Genomic DNA, 23,593 nt, shown 5'->3' with positions numbered 1-23,593 from the left:
GTAACTGTAGCTAGCTACCTGACAGGATTGCTAGCTAGCTACATTAACTTACAAGGTACATTAATAGCTTTAGGTTGGTTGTTTTTTAAGCTCAACTTCAAAGATTTCCACCAAGGACGTTTCCTCTGTGATCGTCGTTCTCCTTTGCTTGGGTAAGGGACATTTGAGATACATTCAGATATGACCATGTAAAACATCATTCAAGGGCTGAGGGTTTAGTGCCGATGGCTGTCTACTTTGAGTTTGAAACGCTGCCTTAAAATAGCAGTCCCGGGCTGAAAAATCTACTTTTTTATATGCATTTTTTAAAACGAATTAACAAAGAGGCTACTCGAAATTAACTTTGATCACTTTTATTAGAATTTTTACATTGCAGAAAGTCTAAATTATTTTTCAAACCAAGAGGTACCAGATCCAGCCAAATATGTCCCAGAACAAAACAGTGCGGGATCCGGCTCAAATTAAGCACCGGCAACTGATAGATGCACACTCACTACATGTTCATGCTTTTTAAATGTATGCAAATTGTAAAGCCTTTTGACTGTAATGTCTTTTTCTTTATATGTCGGACCCTAGTAATACTAGGCGTCACTATGGGGATCCGAATAAAACTAATCAAATCATAACATTGAAAGTCATTGCAATCTTCCTCAAAAATAATGTTTTATTAGTATCAGCATTCTGTGATTTAGTAGTCATAAATAAACAATGTTAAGGAGGGGTCTGTGTGTGTGTGTGTGAGAAATCGGCTTATTGTGCAACTTGTAAAAAACACATATTGAGAGAAGACAAAATGTCCTGACCAAGCTTCTGATTATCATACATATTTATTTTAAAATCAGATCTTGTGGACATTGGTTCTTAGGTATGTGTGTGTTCTGTTTAATCTTCAGTGGGTGAATTCAAAGTCTGTCATCATCAGAAAGAAAAATGAAAGCGAGGGAAGAAAGGTGCATCTCATACAAAGGACAAAAAGAGGACACTACTAAGAAGAGAGCGCCACACACACAGACACACGCAGCCTTCCCGCTATAACATTAACACACAGATTGCTCATCAAGTCTTCAGTCTACACAGACGATCACTTCTCACATGAACAAAGTCCTAGGCTGCATCCAAAATGGCACCCTTATTCGCTATATAGTGCACTACGGTTGACCAGAGCTCTATGGGCCAAACATGGTGCACTATATATTGAATAAAGGTGCCATTTGAGTTGCAAGCTATGAAAGTTGACGTTTCAGTTTGTATGTTTCTTTCAGCAGGCAGATGCAGCACTGAGTCGGAGGAGGAGCCTCAGAGATGGAGGGATGGGGTGGAGGGGTGCTAGTTCCCCCTGGCGGAACCCACTGACATGGTAACTTCCTGTAAGACAGAGGTCTCAGGGGAATGTTCACATGTTGGTGCTCATTCGTGATTGGCTGTTGGCAGAGTTAAGTTCGCCTTGGCTTCCCTCTCTGGGAGGAGACTGGAGGGAGATCGAGAGGGAGAGAAGGAGGGAAAAACAAGGTTGAGTGGTGGACGTTCTGGTGGACGTTCTCTATAAGCTAAGTAGGGAAAAAGATATCTTAATTCTCATCCTGCATGCTGATGTGTTTACCAGTTTTCAGACGTAAGAACACATACAGTTAACTGCCAAAATAATAGAAACACTTGAGGAAATGAGGGATACAAAGCATATTGAAAGCAGGTGCTTCCACACAGGTGTTGTTCCTGAGTTAAGTAATAAACATCTCATCATGCTAAGGGTCATGTATAAAAATGCTGGGCAGGCCATTATTTTGGCTACCATGGTTATTAGGCTTGGGTATTTGGAAATAGCCACGGGATGGTTTTTCAATACCGTCAAAACCGCTGAAACTATTTCTTTGATGTTTTCCCAAAAAATAATCATATTAATAGCTACTTTTTAAGAAAATACCTGCAGTCAACTTGGGCAAAACATTAGGAGATAAAGCAGATTGTGTTCTTCATTTCACCTGTCACATTATGAAGCTTTCCATAGTTCCCCAGAACAGTTGAGCCAGTCACGTGTTTGTAAATAGCACAACGGGAGAACGCAGGAGCAGATGAGTCCAGCTGTGTATTGACAGGGGTCGCGTTTTATATTGAAAGTCAGTGGGTTTTTTTTCATAATACAGTTATGAGGGGCGTTTTCCTTCACAGAAAATACATTAGTGCAACACATTTGGCAGAAAATATACTGAACAAAAATAAAACGCAACATGCAACAATTTCTAAGATTTTACTGAGTTACAGTTCATAAGGAAATCAGTCAATTGAAATAAAAGTAAATAGGCCCTAATCTATTGATTTCACATGACTCGGCAGGGGTGCAGCCATGGGTCGGCATAGACCCACCCACTTGGCAGCCAGGCCCACCCACTGGGGAGCCAGGCCCAGTTAATCAGAATTAGTCTTTCCCCACAAAAGGGCTTTATTACAGACAGATATACTCCTCAGCAAAACTTGAGACATCTGTTTGTGTGACATTGTGTGACAAAAATGCACATTATAGACTGGCCTTTTATTGTTCCCAGCACAAGGTGCACCTCTGTAATGATCATGCTGTTTAATCGGCTACTTGATATGCCACAAATGTCAGGTGGTTGGATTATCTTGGCAAGGAGAAATGCTCACAAACAGGGATGCAAACACATTTCTGCACAAAAGTATAGAAAAATAATGTTTATGTACATCTGGAAAATGTCTGGGATCTTTTATTTCAGGTCATAAAACATGGGACCAACACTTTACATGTGGCACTTTTATTTTTGTTCAATGTAGCTACCCAGATATATATGTAAAAAAAAAAAAGTTAACCCGCGCTTGCTATTTTCCGCTGTAGCTATGCCCAAGGCTATTAATCCCTACCGCCAGCAGGTGAGTGCAGTTTGCCGTTCAAGACGTGATTTGCATCTCTGGGTAGCCTCCATTCAGTGGACTGCTATGCCCTCGGCAGGCTGCTTTTGCATCTCTGGGTAGCCCCCATTCAGTGGACTGCTAAGCCCTCGGCAGGCTGCTTTTGCATCTCTGGGTAGCCTCCATTCAGTGGACTGCTATGCCCTCGGCAGGCTGCTTTTGCATCTCTGGGTAGCCCCCATTCAGTGGACTGCTATGCCCTCGCCAGGCTGCTTTTGCATCTCTGGGTAGCCTCCATTCAGTGGACTGCTATGCCCTCGGCAGGCTGCTTTTGCATCTCTGGGTAGCCTCCATTCAGTGGACTGCTATGCCCTCGGCAGGCTGCTTTTGCATCTCTGGGTAGCCCCCATTCAGTGGACTGCTATGCCCTCGCCAGGCTGCTTTTGCATCTCTGGGTAGCCCCCATTCAGTGGACTGCTATGCCCTCACCAGGCTGCTTTTGCATCTCTGGGTAGCCCCCATTCAGTGGACTGCTATGCCCTCGGCAGGCTGCTTTTGCATCTCTGGGTAGCCCCCATTCAGTGGACTGCTATGCCCTCGGCAGGCTGCTTTTGCATCTCTGGGTAGCCCCCATTCAGTGGACTGCTATGCCCTCGGCAGGCTGCTTTTGCATCTCTGGGTAGCCCCCATTCAGTGGACTGCTAAGCCCTCGGCAGGCTGCTTTTGCATCTCTGGGTAGCCCCCATTCAGTGGACTGCTAAGCCCTCGGCAGGCTGCTTTTGCATCTCTGGGTAGCCTCCATTCAGTGGACTGCTAAGCCCTCGGCAGGCTGCTTTTGCATCTCTGGGTAGCCCCCATTCAGTGGACTGCTAAGCCCTCGGCAGGCTGCTTTTGCATCTCTGGCGTTTAGCCCCCATTCAGTGGACTGCTAAGCCCTCGGCAGGCTGCTTTTGCATCTCTGGGTAGCCCCCATTCAGTGGACTGCTATGCCCTCGGCAGGTTGCTTTTGCATCTGGCGTTTAGCCTCCATTCAGTGGACTGCTATGCCCTCGGCTGGCTGCTTTTGCATCTCTGGGTAGCCCCCATTCAGTGGACTGCTAAGCCCTCGGCAGGCTGCTTTTGCATCGCTGGCGTATAGCCTCCATTCAGTGGACTGCTATGCCCTTGGCAGGCTGCTTTTGCATCTCTGGGTAGCCCCCATTCAGTGGACTGCTATGCCCTCGGCAGGCTGCTTTTGCATCTCTGGGCAGCCCCCATTCAGTGGACTGCTATGCCCTCGGCAGGCTGCTTTTGCATCTCTAGGTAGCCCCCATTCAGTGGACTGCTAAGCCCTCGGCAGGCTGCTTTTGCATCTCTGGTGTATAGCCTCCATTCAGTGGACTGCTATGCCCCCGGCAGGCTGCTTTTGCATCTCTGGGTAGCCCCCATTCAGTGGACTGCTATGCCCTCGGCAGGCTGCTTTTGCATCTCTGGGCAGCCCCCATTCAGTGGACTGCTATGCCCTCGGCAGGCTGCTTTTGCATCTCTGGGTAGCCCCCATTCAGTGGACTGCTAAGCCCTCGGCAGGCTGCTTTTGCATCTCTGGTGTATAGCCTCCATTCAGTGGACTGCTATGCCCCCGGCAGGCTGCTTTTGCATCTCTGGGTAGCCCCCATTCAGTGGACTGCTATGCCCTCGGCAGGCTGCTTTTGCATCTCTGGGTAGCCCCCATTCAGTGGACTGCTATGCCCTCGGCAGGCTGCTTTTGCATCTCTGGCGTATAGCCTCCATTCAGTGGACTGCTAAGCCCTCGGCAGGCTGCTTTTGCATCTCTTGGTAGCCCCCATTCAGTGGACTGCTATGCCCCCGGCAGGCTGCTTTTGCATCGCTGGCGTATAGCCTCCATTCAGTGGACTGCTATGCCCTTGGCAGGCTGCTTTTGCATCTCTGGGTAGCCCCCATTCAGTGGACTGCTATGCCCTCGGCAGGCTGCTTTTGCATCTCTGGGCAGCCCCCATTCAGTGGACTGCTATGCCCTCGGCAGGCTGCTTTTGCATCTCTAGGTAGCCCCCATTCAGTGGACTGCTAAGCCCTCGGCAGGCTGCTTTTGCATCTCTGGTGTATAGCCTCCATTCAGTGGACTGCTATGCCCTCGGCAGGCTGCTTTTGCATCTCTGGGTAGCCCCCATTCAGTGGACTGCTATGCCCTCGGCAGGCTGCTTTTGCATCTCTGGCGTATAGCCTCCATTCAGTGGACTGCTAAGCCCTCGGCAGGCTGCTTTTGCATCTCTTGGTAGCCCCCATTCAGTGGACTGCTATGCCCCCGGCAGGCTGCTTTTGCATCGCTGGCGTATAGCCTCCATTCAGTGGACTGCTATGCCCTTGGCAGGCTGCTTTTGCATCTCTGGGTAGCCCCCATTCAGTGGACTGCTATGCCCTCGGCAGGCTGCTTTTGCATCTCTGGGCAGCCCCCATTCAGTGGACTGCTATGCCCTCGGCAGGCTGCTTTTGCATCTCTAGGTAGCCCCCATTCAGTGGACTGCTAAGCCCTCGGCAGGCTGCTTTTGCATCTCTGGTGTATAGCCTCCATTCAGTGGACTGCTATGCCCCCGGCAGGCTGCTTTTGCATCTCTGGGTAGCCCCCATTCAGTGGACTGCTATGCCCTCGGCAGGCTGCTTTTGCATCTCTGGGTAGCCCCCATTCAGTGGACTGCTAAGCCCTCGGCAGGCTGCTTTTGCATCTCTGGTGTATAGCCTCCATTCAGTGGACTGCTATGCCCCCGGCAGGCTGCTTTTGCATCTCTGGGTAGCCCCCATTCAGTGGACTGCTATGCCCTCGGCAGGCTGCTTTTGCATCTCTGGGTAGCCCCCATTCAGTGGACTGCTATGCCCTCGGCAGGCTGCTTTTGCATCTCTGGCGTATAGCCTCCATTCAGTGGACTGCTAAGCCCTCGGCAGGCTGCTTTTGCATCTCTTGGTAGCCCCCATTCAGTGGACTGCTATGCCCCCGGCAGGCTGCTTTTGCATCGCTGGCGTATAGCCTCCATTCAGTGGACTGCTATGCCCTTGGCAGGCTGCTTTTGCATCTCTGGGTAGCCCCCATTCAGTGGACTGCTATGCCCTCGGCAGGCTGCTTTTGCATCTCTGGGCAGCCCCCATTCAGTGGACTGCTATGCCCTCGGCAGGCTGCTTTTGCATCTCTAGGTAGCCCCCATTCAGTGGACTGCTAAGCCCTCGGCAGGCTGCTTTTGCATCTCTGGTGTATAGCCTCCATTCAGTGGACTGCTATGCCCCCGGCAGGCTGCTTTTGCATCTCTGGGTAGCCCCCATTCAGTGGACTGCTATGCCCTCGGCAGGCTGCTTTTGCATCTCTGGGCAGCCCCCATTCAGTGGACTGCTATGCCCTCGGCAGGCTGCTTTTGCATCTCTGGCGTATAGCCTCCATTCAGTGGACTGCTAAGCCCTCGGCAGGCTGCTTTTGCATCTCTTGGTAGCCCCCATTCAGTGGACTGCTATGCCCCCGGCAGGCTGCTTTTGCATCGCTGGCGTATAGCCTCCATTCAGTGGACTGCTTAGCCCTTGGCAGGCTGCTTTTGCATCTCTGGGTAGCCCCCATTCAGTGGACTGCTATGCCCTCGGCAGGCTGCTTTTGCATCTCTGGGTAGCCCCCATTCAGTGGACTGCTATGCCCTCGGCAGGCTGCTTTTGCATCTCTGGGTAGCCTCCATTCAGTGGACTGCTAAGCCCTCGGCAGGCTGCTTTTGCATCTCTGGGTAGCCCCCATTCAGTGGACTGCTATGCCCTCGGCAGGCTGCTTTTGCATCTCTGGGCAGCCCCCATTCAGTGGACTGCTATGCCCTCGGCAGGCTGCTTTTGCATCTCTGGGTAGCCCCCATTCAGTGGACTGCTAAGCCCTCGGCAGGCTGCTTTTGCATCTCTGGCGTATAGCCCCCATTCAGTGGACTGCTAAGCCCTCGGCAGGCTGCTTTTGCATCTCTGGCGTATAGCCTCCATTCAGAGCTGTTTTTGTTGTTTCTATAAACACCTTACATTTGTTGTGATTTTAATTTGATTAAACGTATTTGCCAATTTAAAAACAATACAGCCAAGTGGATTTAATGCATTTACATAATTGAGGATGACACAAAGTGATACACCTAATAATTTACAATTTAAGTAGATAAATATTGATTATGCCCCAAAATAGCCTACATTTTTGCCATTGATTTAATACAGTATATATCTGAGGCAATCCAAATCAAAATGTATTTGTCACATGCGCCGAATACAACAAGTGTAGATTTTACAGTGAAATGCTTACCTCCAAGCCCTTAACCAACAGCGCAGTTCAAGAGGAGTTAAGATAACATTTACCAAGTAGACTAAAATAAAAAGTGATCATTAAAAGTACCATAAGAATAATAATAACAAAGCTTTATACAGGCAGCACCGGTAAATGGTTCCTATGCAGTGAAAATGGCACTAAACCCTTGTTCATCCTGTACATCAGGTGGCAGCTGATAGAATGTCCGTTTGTGAATTCTCAGAGTGGAGAAGTGCAACAGAAGCACAAAATTAGTCTGATGCCGAGCAGAAATTACAATAAGGATTTCAGATCCGTTTACAAAACGCTCGTTAGCATATTTAGCTAGCAGCCTCGATGGAAGGTGACTGACTATAACTTGTGCAAATTTTTGGAGCGACTGGGGGGAGAGGGATAGAGACTCCACTGAATCTAAGGTATTTTATTTCAAAACCCCTGATGTGTGGAAATGAGCTGTGGTGGGTGGCTGAGAGGAGAGGGGGAGGACAGCCTGGAGAGAAGACGGGGTGGACCAGAGGGCAACGAGAGAGAAAATGAAAGGAAGACAAGCAGAGATGGGAAAGAGACAGAAAGAAGATAGATAGTACACTGAAAGGGAGGCTGTTTGAGGCTGTTGTGAGGGATGTCCATATCCCAGAGGGAGAAGAGCAAAGAGAAGGCTGCCATAAAACCCCTGGGAGATCCCATGCACAGCGGTACCTTGACGTGTATCTGGTTGCGCAGCACAGCAGCTCGTAGGATCATGGCTTTGGCTCGCCTCTGGAACTCTTTGCCCATGTGGATCGACTTCTCAAACGTGTGGCTCCGCTGATCGACATCCCGCGCATACAGGATCTAAGATGAGGAAAGAGAGTACTTTATTGTCTGTCTGTAGAGAAACGTGCTTGGCATCTCAAAGAGAGAAGGGAGGAGAGAGACATGCTGGGGATAAGAGTGATGTGACAAACCATTTGGATCACTGTCAAATCAATATACCATGTTGCATTACAAGTCTTGCATTACAAGACAATGAAAGAGTGATCTGAGCTCATTTTGTGTGCATGTGTGTGTGAGAGAGATGGGGGTGGATATGTGTCTTGACTCTTGAGTGTGGGTTACCTTGCTGTGAGTCTATACGTGTGTGTGTGTTACCTTGCTGTGAGAGTCTATACGTATGTGTTACCTTGCTATGAGAGTATATACTTGTGTGTGTGTGTGTGTGTGTGTGTGTGTGTCCTTGCTGTGAGAGTCTATACGTGTGTGTGTATTACCTTGCTGTGAGAGTCTATACATGTGTGTGTTACCTTGATGTGAGAGTCTATACGTGTGTGTGTGTTACCCTGCTGTGAGAGTCTATACGTGTGTGTGTGTTACCTGCTGTGAGTCTATATATGTGTGTGTGTGTGTGTGTGTGTGTGCGTTACCTTGCTGTGAGTGTTACCTTGCTATGAGAGTATATACTTGTGTGTGTGTGTGTGTGTGTTACCTTGCTGTGAGAGTCTATACGTGTGTGTGTTACCTTGCTGTGAGAGTCTATACATGTGTGTGTGTGTTACCTTGCTGTGAGAGTATATACTTGTGTGTGTGTGTGTGTTACCTTGCTGTGAGAGTCTATACGTGTGTGTGTGTGTGTTACCTTGCTGTGAGAGTCTATACATGTGTGTTACCTTGCTGTGAGAGTCTATACGTGTGTGTGTGTTACCCTGCTGTGAGAGTATATACTTGTGTGTGTGTGTGTGTGTGTTACCTTGCTGTGAGAGTCTATTCGTGTGTGTGTTACCTTGCTGTGAGAGTCTATACATGTGTGTGTTACCTTGATGTGTGAGTCTATATGTGTGTGTGTTACCCTGCTGTGAGAGTCTATACGTGTGTGTGTGTTACCTTGCTGTGAGAGTCTATATGTGTGTGTGTGTGTGTGTGTCCTTGCTGTGAGAGTCTATACGTGTGTGTGTTACCTTGCTGTGAGAGTCTATACGTGTGTGTGTGTGTTACCTTGCTGTGAGAGTCTATACGTGTGTGTGTATTACCTTGCTGTGAGAGTCTATACGTATGTGTTACCTTGCTATGAGAGTATATACTTGTGTGTGTTCTTGCTGTGAGAGTCTATACGTGTGTGTGTGTGTTACCTTGCTGTGAGAGTCTATACATGTGTGTGTTACCTTGCTGTGAGAGTCTATATACATGTGTGTGTGTGTTACCTTGCTGTGAGAGTCTATACGTGTGTGTGTGTTACCTTGCTGTGTGTGTTACCTTGCTGTGAGAGTCTATACGTGCGTTGATCAGTCCCTCCAGTATGAGCTGGGTCAGTTCATCCTCCAGAGATAACACTGTGGTGTTGAAGGACTGGGACATCTTAGTCATGTCTGCAGACACGTACGGGCTGAAGTACTGTCACACACACACACACACACGCATGAAAAGTACAGAGATACTGTCGGCACGCACACACATGCCCCTCACCCACACCACTATACCCACTACACCTAAACAAAACAACAGTATAGATTAGAGCAGACCTTCCTGCAAACACACCCAATAATACTGGCCATGGGAGCAAGGGGACAGGAACTGCTGAATGTTTCATGTTCATTTTTTTGACTACATATTTATAACATTACACCAGCGTAACTCACACAATCATCCCACTGTGGTAAAACAGAAAAGGCACACCAAGATGTTAAGTAGAACTAATTTAGTCCACTACCTGCTGGTCCAGTTAACCCTGGTTGTCCATCCACTACCTGCTGGTCCAGTTAACCCTGGTTGTCCATCCACTACCTGCTGATCCAGTTAACCCTGGAAGTCCATCCACTACCTGCTGGTCCAGTTAACCCTGGTTGTCCATCCACTACCTGCTGGTCCAGTTAACCCTGGAAGTCCATCCACTACCTGCTGGTCCAGTTAACCCTGGTTGTCCATCCACTACCTGCTGGTCCAGTTAACCCTGGAAGTCCATCCACTACCTGCTGGTCCAGTTAACCCTGGTTGTCCATCCACTACCTGCTGGTCCAGTTAACCCTGGTTGTCCATCCACTACCTGCTGGTCCAGTTAACCCTGGTTATCCATCCACTACCTGCTGGTCCAGTTAACCCTGGTTGTCCATCCACTACCTGCTGGTCCAGTTAACCCTGGTTATCCATCCACTACCTGCTGGTCCAGTTAACCCTGGTTATCCATCCACTACCAGCTGGTCCAGTTAACCCTGGTTATCCATCCACTACCTGCTGGTCCAGTTAACCCTGGTTGTCCATCCACTACCTGCTGGTCCAGTTAACCCTGGTTATCCATCCACTACCTGCTGGTCCAGTTAACCCTGGTTGTCCATCCACTACCAGCTGGTCCAGTTAACCCTGGTTGTCCATCCACTACCTGCTGGTCCAGTTAACCCTGGTTGTCCATCCACTACCTGCTGGTCCAGTTAACCCTGGTTATCCATCCACTACCTGCTGGTCCAGTTAACCCTGGAAGTCCATCCACTACCAGCTGGTCCAGTTAACCCTGGTTGTCCATCCACTACCTGCTGGTCCAGTTAACCCTGGTTGTCCATCCACTACCTGCTGGTCCAGTTAACCCTGGTTATCCATCCACTACCTGCTGGTCCAGTTAACCCTGGAAGTCCATCCACTACCAGCTGGTCCAGTTAACCCTGGTTGTCCATCCACTACCTGCTGGTCCAGTTAACCCTGGTTGTCTATCCACTACCTGCTGGTCCAGTTAACCCTGGAAGTCCATCCACTACCTGCTGGTCCAGTTAACCCTGGTTGTCCAAAGTGGCAGCCAATTGACACCCTAGAGCTATGGTCAAAAGTAGTGCACCATATAGGGAATAGGGTGCCGTTTGGGACTTATCCCCTGTAGATGTTTGCCGCTAGGGGTCAGAGGTATTCAGAATCCTCAGCTAAATGTAGTTTTGATCGCTGCCTGAGCTATAAGTATGACAGAGAGAGAAGTTTTGTATCTGATTCTTTCCCTCCAGACGCATGATTGCCTATTATTTAAGTCGATGGGGGAACCCTTGATTGACAAATTGATTATTAGAACTCAAACGTAGTTGTGAGTGTTCAAGGAAGACAACAGAATACCCAATGGTGATGTTCAGTATTATATGGAGTACTGGAGATTTTTTTTTTCTGTCCCATCTGTCTCACCTGTATGAGAGCTCTGTTCCTGATCAGTGTGTAGAGCGTCTGTACGTGGGGGGCCAGGTACATGTCTAACAGCAGGTTATCCTGAGAGAAAAGAGGGTGGCAGTCTGAATTTAGGACAGCTTTCAAACACGTGTTATCAACATCATCATCAACATAATGAAAACGCATCATTGTTTTCAACGTATCAAATCATGTTACTTGCTTTAGTTACTTTGTTTCATTCCCGTTTCCAACTTCTACTCTACCAGTTTTGTGGTATTCACACCAATGCATCATTAGTATTGATTACTGATCTTACATCTTTAAAACATCAATCTCACCTTGATCTCGTCCAGCATTTTGAGACAGGAAGCGTACTTTGACTCGTAGAACTTAAAGATGATGTCACGGACCTGAGGTTCCAACTCTAGGAATAATTTAAAGGAGCTGGGACGACAAAGACATGAATCAATGACGGTGGACTGTTGGACATATCAATTACGATACATGAACACACACAGTTTATACAGCAGAACACAGGCGTACACACCTGCTTGAGATGACGTTTTTCTGCAGCTCCTGTCTGTCAAAGGTGGCGAGGGCACACATCCCTCCATACACAGCTACATTACTGGGGGACAGGAGCTGGAGACGCACGCACACACGCAATCAATAGCGCCATAAAGTACAGGACATTGGAACATCAACAGAAACAATAATTAGCATTTGTCTAGTAGCAATTGTTGATAAACAATAACACATTATGGAGAACTCTCCATTCATCAACAGCAACATTTTGTTTTTTAAAATATGTTCTTACTTTCTCTGGTAACAGGGGACTGCGAAAGTACAGAGTTCACTTTTAAAAAGGCAACTCAGGGAAGTCACAGACTTCACCTTTAAGATACTACACAGACAGAAAGACAGGCAGACAGGCAAGCCGACAGACAGGCAAGCCGACAGGCCTCAGTGAAGTCACAGACAGGCAGACTAACCTCAGCGAAGTCACAGTGGTCGAAGGAGGCCAGCAGGAAGCACTTGGCTGCTTGTTTGTACTTTCTGGAGGCCAGCTCTGCTAGGCCTGGGGGACAGAACCACAGACAGACGGGGAGGAGGAACAACAACGAGAGGTCAAATTAAACTGGGGAGAAAACCCGGTAAAAGCACAATGGATTAGTCGGTTTAAAACTAATCAATTTTCATTTAAACAAAGTATTAGCATGAGCGTCTGCACCCTTTAAAGGTTGGCATCTGTTGTTAGCGTGTTTGTTGAAGGTTGGCATCTGTTAGTGTTTTTATACCTTCTAGAGAACGGGTGAAAACACTTACAGTTGAAGTTGGAAGTTAACATACACCTTAGCCAAATACATTTAAAAACTCTGTTTTTCACAATTCCTGACATTTAATCCTATTAAAAATTCCCTGTCTTAGGTCAGTTAGGATCACCACTTTATTTTAAGAATGTGAAATGTAGGAATAATAATTATTTCAGCTTTTATGTCTCATCACATTCCCAGTGGGTCAGAAGTTTACATACACTCAATTAGTATTTGGTAGCATTGCCTTTAAATAGTTTAACTTGGGTCAAACGTTTCGGGTAGCCTTCCACAAGCTTCCCAAAATAAGTTGGGTGAATTATGGCCCATTCCTCCTGACAGAGCTGGTGTAACTGAGTCAGTTTGTAGGCCTCCTTGCTCACACATGCTTTTTCAGTTCTGCCCACATATTTTCTATAGGATTGAGGTCAGGCCTTTGTGATGGCCACTCCAATACCTTGACTTTGTTGTCCTTAAACCAAATGAAACTGCCTATTTTTCAGGCCCAGAATCTAGAATATGCATATAATTGTCAGATTAGGATAGAAAACACTGTCAAAATATTGTCTGTGAGTATAACAGAACTGATATTGCAGGCGAAAACCTGAGGAAAATCCAACCATGATGAAACCTCTCTGTTCCATTGCATGCCTTCCCTCCAATTAAAGGGATATCAACCAGATTCCTTTTCCTATGGCTTCCACATGGTGTGAACAGTCTTTAGACATAGTTTCAGGCTTTTATTCAGAAAAATGAGCGAGAAAGATCACACGTCATTGGATGGCTGGGTGCCAGCAGAGTTTTGCATGCGTGACCAGCTTGGAGCAAACATTTTCTCTCTCACTCCTATTGAAAAAGCTATGGTCCGGTTGAAATATGAACGATTATTTATTGTAAAAACAACCTGAGGATTGATTATAAAAAACGTTTGACATGTTTCTACGAACGTTAGGGATACTATTTGGAATTTTCATCTGCCCCATCGTGACCGCTCGAGCCTGTTGATTTCTGAACATAACGCGCCAACCAAAAGAAGGTTTTTGGATTTAAAAATAATCTTTATGGAACAAAAATAACATTTATTGTGTAACTGGGAGTCTTGTGAGTACAAACATCCGAAGATCATCAAAGGCAAGAGATTCATTTTATTGCTTTTCTGACTTTCGTGACCAATCTACTTTGCTGCTAGATGTTTGTAATGCTTTGTCTGCTGAGAGAGATGTCCTAAGCTTGGATAGCTTTCGCCGAAAGGCTTTTTGAAATCTGACACGCCAGGTGGATTAACAACAAGCTAAACTGTGTTTTGCTATATTGCACTTGTGATTTCATGAAAATTAAATTTTTTTAGTAATTTAATTTGAATTTGGCTCTCTGCAATTCAGCGGATGTTGACGAAAATGATCCCACTAACGTGCGCCAAGATTAAGCCGTTTTGCCACAACTTTGGAAGTATGCTTGGAGTCATTGTCCATTTGGAAGACCCATTTGTGACCAAGCTTTAACTTCCTGATTGATGTCTTAAGATGTAGATATATTGAAACAACATCATTTTCCTACCTCATGATGCCATCTATTTTGTGAAGTGCATCAGTCCCTCCTGCAGCAAAGCACCCCCACAACATGATGCTGCCACCTCCGTGCTTCACAGTTGGGATGGTGTTCTTTGGCTTGCATGCCTCCCCCTTTTTCCTCCAAACATAACAATGATCATTATGGCCAAACAGTTCTATTTTTGTTTCATCAGACCAGAGGATCTTTGTCCCCATGTGCAGTAGCAAGCAGTAGTCTGGCTATTTTATGGCGGTTTTGGAGCAGTCTTCTTGCTTGTGTAGCGGCCGTTCAGTTATGTCGATATAGGACCCGTTTTACTGTGGATATAGATACTTTTGTACCCGTTTCCTCCAGCATCTTCACAAGGTCCTTTGCTGTTGTTCTGGGATTGATTTGCACTTTTTGCACCAAAGTATGTTCATTGCTAAGAGACAGAATGCATCTCCTTCCTGAGCGGTATGACGGCTGAGTGGTCCCATGGTGTTTATACTTGCGTACTATTGTTTGTACAGATGAGCGTGGTACCTTCAGGCTTTTGGAAATTGCTCCCAAGGATGAACCAGACTTGTGGAGGTCTACAATATTTTTTCTGAGGTCTTGGCTGATTTCTTTTGATTTTCCCATGATGTCAAGCAAAGAGGCACTGAGTTTGAAGGTAGGCCTTGAAATACATCCACAGGTACACCTCCAATTGACTCAAATTATGTCAATTATCTTGTCAGAAGCTTCTAAAGCCATGACATCTTTTTCTGGAATTTTCCAAGCTGTTTAAAGGCACAGTCAACTTAGTGTATGTAAACTTCTGACCCACTGGAATTGTAATACAGTGAATTATAAGTGAAATAATCTGTCTGTAAACAATTGTTGGAAAAATTACTTGTGTCATGCACAAAGTAGATGTCCTAACCGATTTGCAAAAACTGTAGTTTGTTCACAAGAAATTTGTGGTGTGGTTGAAAAACGAGTTTTAATGACTCCAACCTAAGTGTATGTACATTTCCGACTTCAACTGTTGTACACAGCAAATTGGCCATTGTTACCTACATGTTGATTTTTCAGTGTGTTAAATGAACACTCATTGGTGTAAAATAACCCCAGTTTTGTTGTTAATACTAGAGTTGAATCAAAACCACACGCATCATTGTCATATTTCCCAGTATGCTGTTTAGGTAGTCTCAAATCTTAGTCTTAGCCAACCCTGGCAGTCATTGTGAATGCAGGTTGTAGGTGATTTTTGCCAAAGTTTGGATATCCCCACACTGGCTGGATTTCAATAGGAATTACACATCAATTTGCAAACCAGCATAATGTGACTTGCAGGCATGCTGTGGCCTGTAAGACATTAGTTTCAGGCCACTTTATTAGGGTAAAACTAGGACCTAAAATTAAGGCATATTAAATAAGTATTATATTGTGTTAAAGGCCCAGTTTTTCCTGTGTTTTGTATAAAATTGTGCAACAGCTGATGAAACTAACACTTTAAAAAGTGTGAAAAGATTAGATCAGTGTTATTTCCTGAGAAAGGTTCCTGAGAACCTTCTAATCAGCCTGTTTGCATGGGCGGGAGTTTCGGCTTGCCTGGTGACACCACCAGGCGGTAAATTGATGAATAAATAGAATTTGTAATGTGTTATTATTCAAATGACAATAAAGCTACTCAATTCGTCATTATGTTCTTCATTCTCTCTGGTAAATTTTACATACACAAAAACAAACATTTGAAATCTGTCTCGAAATGCAATATATTTTTACTTGAAATCAAATATTTAGTAAAATCTCCATAATTAGTCAATAACAACAAAACATCTACGTATTCTTACAACTCTGTCCTAGGTGTATACCACTGTAATCCCTGACTTGATTATATTTATTTTATTTGAGGTACTTTAACTTTTGAAACACGTAGTGATTTTTATTTATTTGCTTTATTTGAATGTTATTGTATGTTTAAGAAAAATATATACTTGTAGTGATGTCCTATTTCTATTTGCTATTATTGTAATTTGAAATGTAATAAAAAATAAATACAAATAAACATAGAGTTCAAAAAAATAAATATATAAAGAGCTCTCTCCCAATAACACCCAGTTTAAGTTCCCTTCCCTACCTCAGACAGTCCTGGCAAAATTATTGCCTGAGAAATCTTTTTTTTTTTGCAAACAAGCGATTTTTGTCAATTTTAAATGGAAAACTATTACAGTAAGGTATTTAATTGTTATCTAGAAATGATTTGATATACAAATGGTTGCATTGGGCTTTTAAAGAATAGTATTTTAAGGTTGACATAATAGCTTAGGATCGGACTTGGTCAGTGGTGGAAAAAGTACCCAAATGTCATACTTGAGTAAAAGCAAAGACACCTGAATAGAAAATTACTCAAGTAAATGTCACCAAGTAAAATACTAATTGAGTAAAAGTATAAAAGTATTTGGTTTTAAATATACTTAAGTATCAAAAGTAAATGTAATTGCTAAAATATACTTAACTATTAAAGTAAAGTATGAATAATTTCAAAATCCTTATATTGAGAAAACCGTAGGCACAATTTTTAGTTTTTGTTTTACATTTACAGATAGCCAGGGGCACATTCCAACAGTCAGACATAATTTACAAATGAAACATTTGTATTTAGTGAGTCCACCAGATCAGAGGCAGTAGGGATGGGCAGGGATGTTCTCTTGATAAGTATGTGAATTGGACACTTTTCTATCCTGCTAAGCATTAAAAATGTAATGAGTATTTTTGGGTGTCAGGGAAAATGTATGGAGTAAAAAAGTACATTATTTTACTTAATAATGTAGTAAAGTAAGAGTAAAAGTTGTCAGAAATGTAAATAGTGAAGTACAGATACCCAAATATTTTTGCTATTTTTGCAACCGGAATTCTGGGCAGGTAAGCTGGCGGTGGTGCGAAAGGGCTGGGTTTTTGATGAATAAACAAGTTGTTGTAGGTGTGTCGAGGTTTGGCCCCTCAGTGGCCAATCAGAAAGTGCTCCATGGCTAAATATGTGGTTGCTTCAAGTTGTGCATTTACAGTCTTATGTATTGCGTTGTTATCAACTCCAATTCAAATGTTAGTCCATTAAATAGCCTGCCCCATATTTGCAAAATATTTTGAACATGTTTGCAGTCCAAATTGTTCTAATTGCATTCACACTGATATAAGGGCTAGGCCTGTTGTAAATTGTAGTCTGGACATGGTAAACATAGTCAATAAGTAAGATTAAATTCACTAGGCTATTGATAAGGCCTAAACAAATACAGTGTACAATTATAATCAAATTCTAATAAATATTTAACTTGTTTTAAAAAGGTAATGCCTGAAACTGTATTTAGACACCATAAAGGCAGACTATGACGGGTTTTATGCACAACCAAACTTTTCACAGGAGCTGGATAAAGAGCCAATATACAGAGAGCGGGGGAATATCCACTCACCATTATACTGCTATAAATGTCATGTTTTATAAACATCATGGAACCATCTTGGCGATCACATTTGCAATTCTTCAGAAATAGCATTGCATTTGAGCCATGTATGTCCTCACCATAAATCTTTCTAATAAGTTAATTAATCAAATTAAACAAAAACAATCCGTCTTTTAAATTAACAACAATATTTCTACATAGGATCGTGTCAGAAGCATGATGTCATAAATCACATATCCTGTGCCATGAGCATAAGGCACTGTGTGCACACGTAGGCCTAAGAGCTTTGGCAGGAGGCATGGATGTTTGTCCTATCCACTGAATATAGCTTATCAATAGTATACACTAACCCTCCTTGCTCTGTACATCTCTTTGTAGCACAACAAAGAGTGAATTACCTGCAGCACATTTTAATTTGGTGAGGACTGACTGACTCTGGCAATCTCTCTCCCCTCGTTGCTGAAACAAAAAGAACAAAGATATTCCCTCAGTAAAGAAGAACACTTCTGGGTTTGTCTTTTAGAAGACAGTAGAAGACTTAAGCTTTCTCTCTCAGAGGAACCAATAACTTACCTCTGCTATCTCTGGAGTGGATTCAGCTTTGCTCACATAACTAAGGACGTGGGACCAGTTCTGGAGGTAGACGCTAACCTGATAGATGAAAACACACATTTCAGTAAGAAAGCCTACAGGACACAAATTTCAAGACTGCCCTCTAGTGTTTGTCAGTGGAGTTAATCAGATAACAGAGAAAGCAAGAGTTCAAGCGAGTGAGGGAGAGAGAATGAAAGAGAGAGGAATATAAAATCTTATTGGTCACATACAGTGGTTAGCAGATGTTATTGCAGCGAAATGTGTAGCGAAATGCTTTGCCTTGGGGCTAGAAGCTCGGCTGCCGTCTCTATTGGCGCCCTTAAAAAAAATATCCCTTCTGCTCTCTGGACAAAAAATAATACATCAGAACATTGACCACTAACTATAATGGTGACATACCTTGATGACATTAAGACACATGTTTATTACATGCTTGGCGCTAGTGCAGTAGTCTCGGGCTCTGGAGTAGCACTTGAGGGCGTTGCTGAGGTCACCGCAGTCCAAGTAGTGGTCCCCAAGATCATCATGACCCCGCCTGAAGTGAAAATAAATAGCATGGAGAGGGTTCGGGTCAATACCAGAGGGGTGGAAGGTAGCCTAGCCATTAAGGGCGTCGGGCCGGTAACCAACTAGGTGGAAAATCTGTCGATGTGCACTCGAACGTAGCACTTAACTCTAATTGCTCCTGTAAATCACTCTGGATTAGAGCATATGCAAAATGACTGAAATGTCAAATATAGGCAGGAACGGAAAATGTCTTTCTCCCCCTTTGGCCTGAACAAAACACTATGCAGAATGACTGATCTACAAATGAACTTTACAACTTTTCATTGCAAATTACCTTACATTAAAAACGAGTACTACTTGTCAACTACTCAGTGATTACTTCTAAGTGATCAATATTTAGAAATCAATCCAGCACCTTACTCAGGCCGATCCTCTTGGAGGTGAGGATTATTCAAATCGGGTTTATTATCTACTTGGTGCTAACAATCGTAGCTTCTCCAATCCACCTGATGCTCTCTTTGATGGAGTTGCCTTTGTAGTTCTTCAGGTCAGTGTCCAGTTTCTCCAGTTTGAGCAGGGCTTTTTTCCTGGTCGACTCGGCCCACGCTGTGTCTAGAGGAGGGGGATCGACTGCCCCGCCCTCCACAACGGCATCTGTAGCCACCTGGACCTCTCTGAACACACACACACACCTCAAATGAATCAAACACTCAACGAAAACAACTGAAGACACTTTCCAACAACAGGCTAAGCTAGGCCCGAGCTACAGCTACACGTACCTGGTGGCCTCTGTGAGTTTGCGGTGGATCTCCTCGTACACGTCAACGTTGAAGGTCCTGTGGATGAAGGACAGGGCCATCTTCAAGGCTTCTGCCCGGAGCTGGGGACAGTGCTCTGCTATGAACTGCAGCCTCTCAATGCGCATCAGACCACTGTAGCTGGACGCATACTGCTCCAGGTCCTAGAGAGAGAAAGACAGAGACACACACACCTCAGTGAGTGAGATTTTTCACTCAATATTACACATACCGATTCTATAGATTAATTTGATCTCAGTAGAATGTGTAATTTGTGTGGTATTGGAGTCCAGTCTACAGGAAACAAGTGGGCTTTTACAATATTAATAGGGGGACACCCTGGATAGATTCATACCAGTGTGGGGTTTTCCACCACATAGTTGACATCTGGTGCATTGTGCTGGTCCTCTTGTGGGTCAGCATCTATCTGCATGGGCTCCACAACCCCCTGAAGAAGAGAGGACATACACTGAAGTGTCATATAACAGTGTGGAACAATCAACGAGGGGAATACTGACTGCAATAGGGCTGTCCCCGGCTAAACAAAATATTGGTTGACCTAGAGGGAGTCCGATAAGCAATTGATTTGATTGTGCCCATCTGGGCTCAGACTTGTTGCTCTGTTTTTTTTAAAAAAGACAGCGAGTGACTGTGTGACTAGCACCTGTTGTCACTCTTTCCTCCCTGCTGCAGTCACCACCAGTGTTTATCGTGCTGTCCGTGTTCCTGAAGCCGCAACATAATTACAGCCATTTGACTGAAAAGTTCTGTTACTGAAATCCCATTTGTTTAGGAAAAACATTCCCTATTCCTTCAACTTTTGCTCTCATTACGTGACACATGTAAGCATCGCATGGATGTGACCAATAGGGCCTGACCTAAAGCCCATCAGAATCACATCAATAAATTGGTTATAACAAACTGGGAACAGCAAAATGGAAGCAGAGGACAAGACAAACTTGAAACAGGGGTATGTTTACTGGTTGCTAATGAGGTAAATGGGGAAGTCAGATGTGTGGAATAAATTTCACTAGTTGTGGAAAATACTGGAGATCAAAAAATTCAAGGTAAGGAGCAGGCACTGCGTACATATGTGTTCCAATGTGGTGCTCCAAACAGGTGCGGTTAGATTACAATATAATTTTTCTGACCGTTTGGAACAATGTAAACAAAACAAATTATAAGCATACCAGAGAGTGTGTTGTAACATTTTTTTTGTAAAGCCTTTATTACAGCAAAGACTAAAAACAGTCGCATTCATTCATGAATGCAATTTCCAAAATGGAACAGTTTATTGTTTAAGCTAATTATTCAAGGCTTGCTTTGTTTTAAAACTAGAATGCTTGATTGCATTTCAAATCATGAATGACTCATATGCTGTGTGATGACATGAATGAATACATGATACAGTAGCCTATATAAAGTATTGAAATACAGGCCTAAGTAAGTTACGGTATTAAGACTAAACAGGATGTACTCTTTGGCCTACAGCTTGATGGTGGTTATACAAGGCTGCTATATTAAGCCTACTAATGATATTACTTATTAGAAATGATGATAATAATATAAATGACAATAAGAGGACAAGTAAAAGGCGTGTTACTACTTGCATTATTTTTCAGACCATTTGGAACAGTGTAAACACTAACTCAATTATAAATAATACCAGAGAAAAGTGAAAAGCCTTTATTACAGCAAAGCAAAGAATTCACAAAATTTGGGAACTTGTTTGAGTCAGGCTTGGTGCTCACAGAAGAAGTAGGCTATTAAACAAACACTCAAACAGGCAACAGAAGCAGGATCGGTCTTATTTCTGTACATATACAGTACCAGTGAAAAGTTTGGACAAGGGTTTTTCTTTATTTTTTACATTTTTCTACACTGTAGAATAATGAAGTCACCAGAACTATGATATACCACATGGAATCATGTAGTAACCAAAAATAGTGTTAAATCAAAATATATTATATTTGAGATTCTTCAAAGTAGCCACCCTTTGCCTTGATGACAGTTTTGCCCACTCTTGGCATTCTCTCAAACAGCTTTGTGAGGTAGTCACCTGGAATGCATTTCAGTTAACAGGTGTGCCTTGTTAAAAGTGAATTTGTGGAATTTCTTTCCTTCTTAATGCGTTTGAGCCAATCAGTTGTGTTGTGACAGGGTAGGGGTGGTATACAGAAGAAAGCCCTATCTGGTAAAAGACCAAGTCCATATTATGACAAGAACAGCTCAAACAAGCAAATAAAAATGACATTGTATCATTACTTTAAGACATGAAGGTCAGTCCATGGGGAAAATTTTGCAAAAACCATCAAGCACTATGAAGAAACTGGCTCGCAAGAGGACCGCCACAGGAAAGGAAGACCCAGAGTTACCTCTGCTGCAGAAGATAAGTTCATTAGAGTTAACTACACCTCAGATTGCAGCCCAAATAAATGCTTCACAGAGTTTAACAGACATCTCAACATCAACTGTTTGTTCAGAGGACTGCATGAATCAGGCCTTCATGGTCAAATTGCTGCAAAGACCACTACTAAAGGACACCAATAAGAAGAAGAGACTTGTTTGGGGCAAGAAACACGAGCAATGGACATTAGACCGGTGGAAATCTGTCCTTTTGTCTGATTAGTCCAAATTTGAGAATTTTGGTTCCAACCGCCATGTCTTTAACACAGAGTAGGTGAACGGATGATCACCGCATGTGTAATTCCCACCGTGAAGCACGGAGGAGGAAGTGTGATGGTGCTTTGCTGGTGACACGGTCTGTGATTTAAAATTCAAGGTATATTTAACCAGTATGGCTACCACAGTATTTTGCAGCAATACGCCATCCCATCTGGTTTGCGCTTAGTGGGACTATAATTTGTTTTTCAACAAGACTGACTCAAAACACACCTCCAGGCTGATCAAGGAGCGTGATGGATTGCTGTATCATATGACCTGGCCTCCACAATCACCCAATTGGGATGAGTTGCACTGCAGAGTGAAGGAAGAGCAGCCAACAAGTGTTCTGCATAGGTGGGAACTCCTTCAAGACTGCTGGAAAAGCATTCCAGGTGAAGCTGGTTGAGAGAATCCCAAGAGTGTGCAAAGCTGTCAAAGGCAAAGGGTGGCTACTTTGAAGAATCTCAAATATAAAATATATTTGGATTTGTTTAACTTTTTTGGGTACTACATGATTCCATATGTGTTATTTTATAGTTGTGATGTCTTCACTATTATTCTACAATGTAGAAAATAGTACAAATAAAGAAAAACCCTGGAATGAGTAGGTGTGTCCAAACTTTTGACTGGTACTGTATGTATGTATATATATTTTTTTTTGCTGCTGCTCGACCAAAAGTCGAGTTGACTAAAAGACATCACGGTCGACCAACAGCCTATTGACCAAACAATCGAGGGGTCAGCCCTAGTCTGCAACCAGGTTAACAAGGTAATCAATAGTCATACACTAACGTTACACTCCCACAGTGGCCAGATGTCCTACTGGATATTTACATTGGAGACACAATGCAAAATTTAAAAAAGGGCTTGCTAAACTACTAGCTGACTTAGCTAGCTAGTTAAATACCCCATGACTGTCAAGTGTCTGGACTGAAGCCATAAATTACCAGCGAACAGCTTCCTGAAATGCATAGGCACCTTTCTCAAAAACGAGTAGATAATTCTAACACTTAGTTGGTATGGATCAACAATGAATGGAAATATAACGCTGTATATTTAGCTATATGAACTTGCGAAAGTTAGCCTAGCTTGCCAGTACGGCTAGCGGCCCTAACTAGCTACTCAATTGATCATTGCAAGGAGGCTCTCGTGCTTATCGAATTTTCCTCGCTCCAAAGTAAACGCGGGCACAGCCTTCTCCACGTGCATCCCCGCCACACCGTTGCTGGGTAAAAATGCATTAAAATCGATTATTAATTACCTGAAAGTTGAATACTTGCACAGGCAACGGCATCTTTTCCCGTTGCTGTCGTTCTGCATCAACAGCGGTTATCACATCCGGCGCATGGGTTCACAGCAGGGATCGTTACGTAACGACGTCTGCTCCGCTCCAGATGTGTCGGGATGCAGACGAAAAAAATATGAAACATGGTCGAAAACTGATAGGTAGCCTAGCTGTAGCCT

General features: G+C 43.9%; 1 protein-coding gene and 1 long non-coding RNA gene across 2 annotated transcripts; both read right to left on the bottom strand.

The window, feature by feature from the left end:
• Nucleotides 1-337: 337 nt before the first annotated feature.
• On the bottom strand, nucleotides 338-23,545 carry LOC110502945 (COP9 signalosome complex subunit 1). Its single transcript, XM_036960730.1, has 14 exons — nucleotides 23,391-23,545; nucleotides 19,821-19,913; nucleotides 19,448-19,629; nucleotides 19,175-19,342; nucleotides 18,561-18,696; nucleotides 18,141-18,218; nucleotides 17,966-18,026; nucleotides 12,268-12,353; nucleotides 11,823-11,917; nucleotides 11,614-11,719; nucleotides 11,294-11,374; nucleotides 9,395-9,532; nucleotides 7,865-7,999; nucleotides 338-1,468 (listed from the first exon to the last, which is right to left on the bottom strand). Exons 1-14 carry the CDS (start codon nucleotides 23,421-23,423, stop codon nucleotides 1,394-1,396), a joined length of 1,467 nt encoding a protein of 488 aa, XP_036816625.1. The 5' UTR covers nucleotides 23,424-23,545; the 3' UTR covers nucleotides 338-1,393.
• Nucleotides 9,618-11,287, bottom strand: LOC118943895. The gene is made up of 2 exons (XR_005039236.1): nucleotides 9,886-11,287; nucleotides 9,618-9,848 (listed from the first exon to the last, which is right to left on the bottom strand). It is a non-coding gene; the product is annotated as an uncharacterized LOC118943895 (long non-coding RNA).
• Nucleotides 23,546-23,593: the final 48 nt, after the last annotated feature.

The sequence above is a fragment of the Oncorhynchus mykiss genome, chromosome 23 (assembly GCF_013265735.2).
Source record: "Oncorhynchus mykiss isolate Arlee chromosome 23, USDA_OmykA_1.1, whole genome shotgun sequence".
Classification (NCBI taxonomy): Eukaryota; Metazoa; Chordata; class Actinopteri; order Salmoniformes; family Salmonidae; genus Oncorhynchus; species Oncorhynchus mykiss.
Note: the sequence above shows the minus strand (reverse complement) of the source record. Positions and strands in the feature narration are given on the sequence as shown.

Bases quoted from the DNA above. Each gene is read 5' to 3' on its own strand.
- LOC110502945 (XM_036960730.1), bottom strand. From the start codon at position 23,423: ATGCCGTTGCCTGTGCAAGTATTCAACTTTCAG. The intron at 18,697-19,174 runs GTGGATTGGAGA...TTTTCACTTCAG, and splicing joins TCCATCAAAGAGAGCATCAG to GCGGGGTCATGATGATCTTG. The intron at 1,469-7,864 runs GTACCGCTGTGC...ATCTCCCTCCAG, and splicing joins GCAACCAGATACACGTCAAG to TCTCCTCCCAGAGAGGGAAG.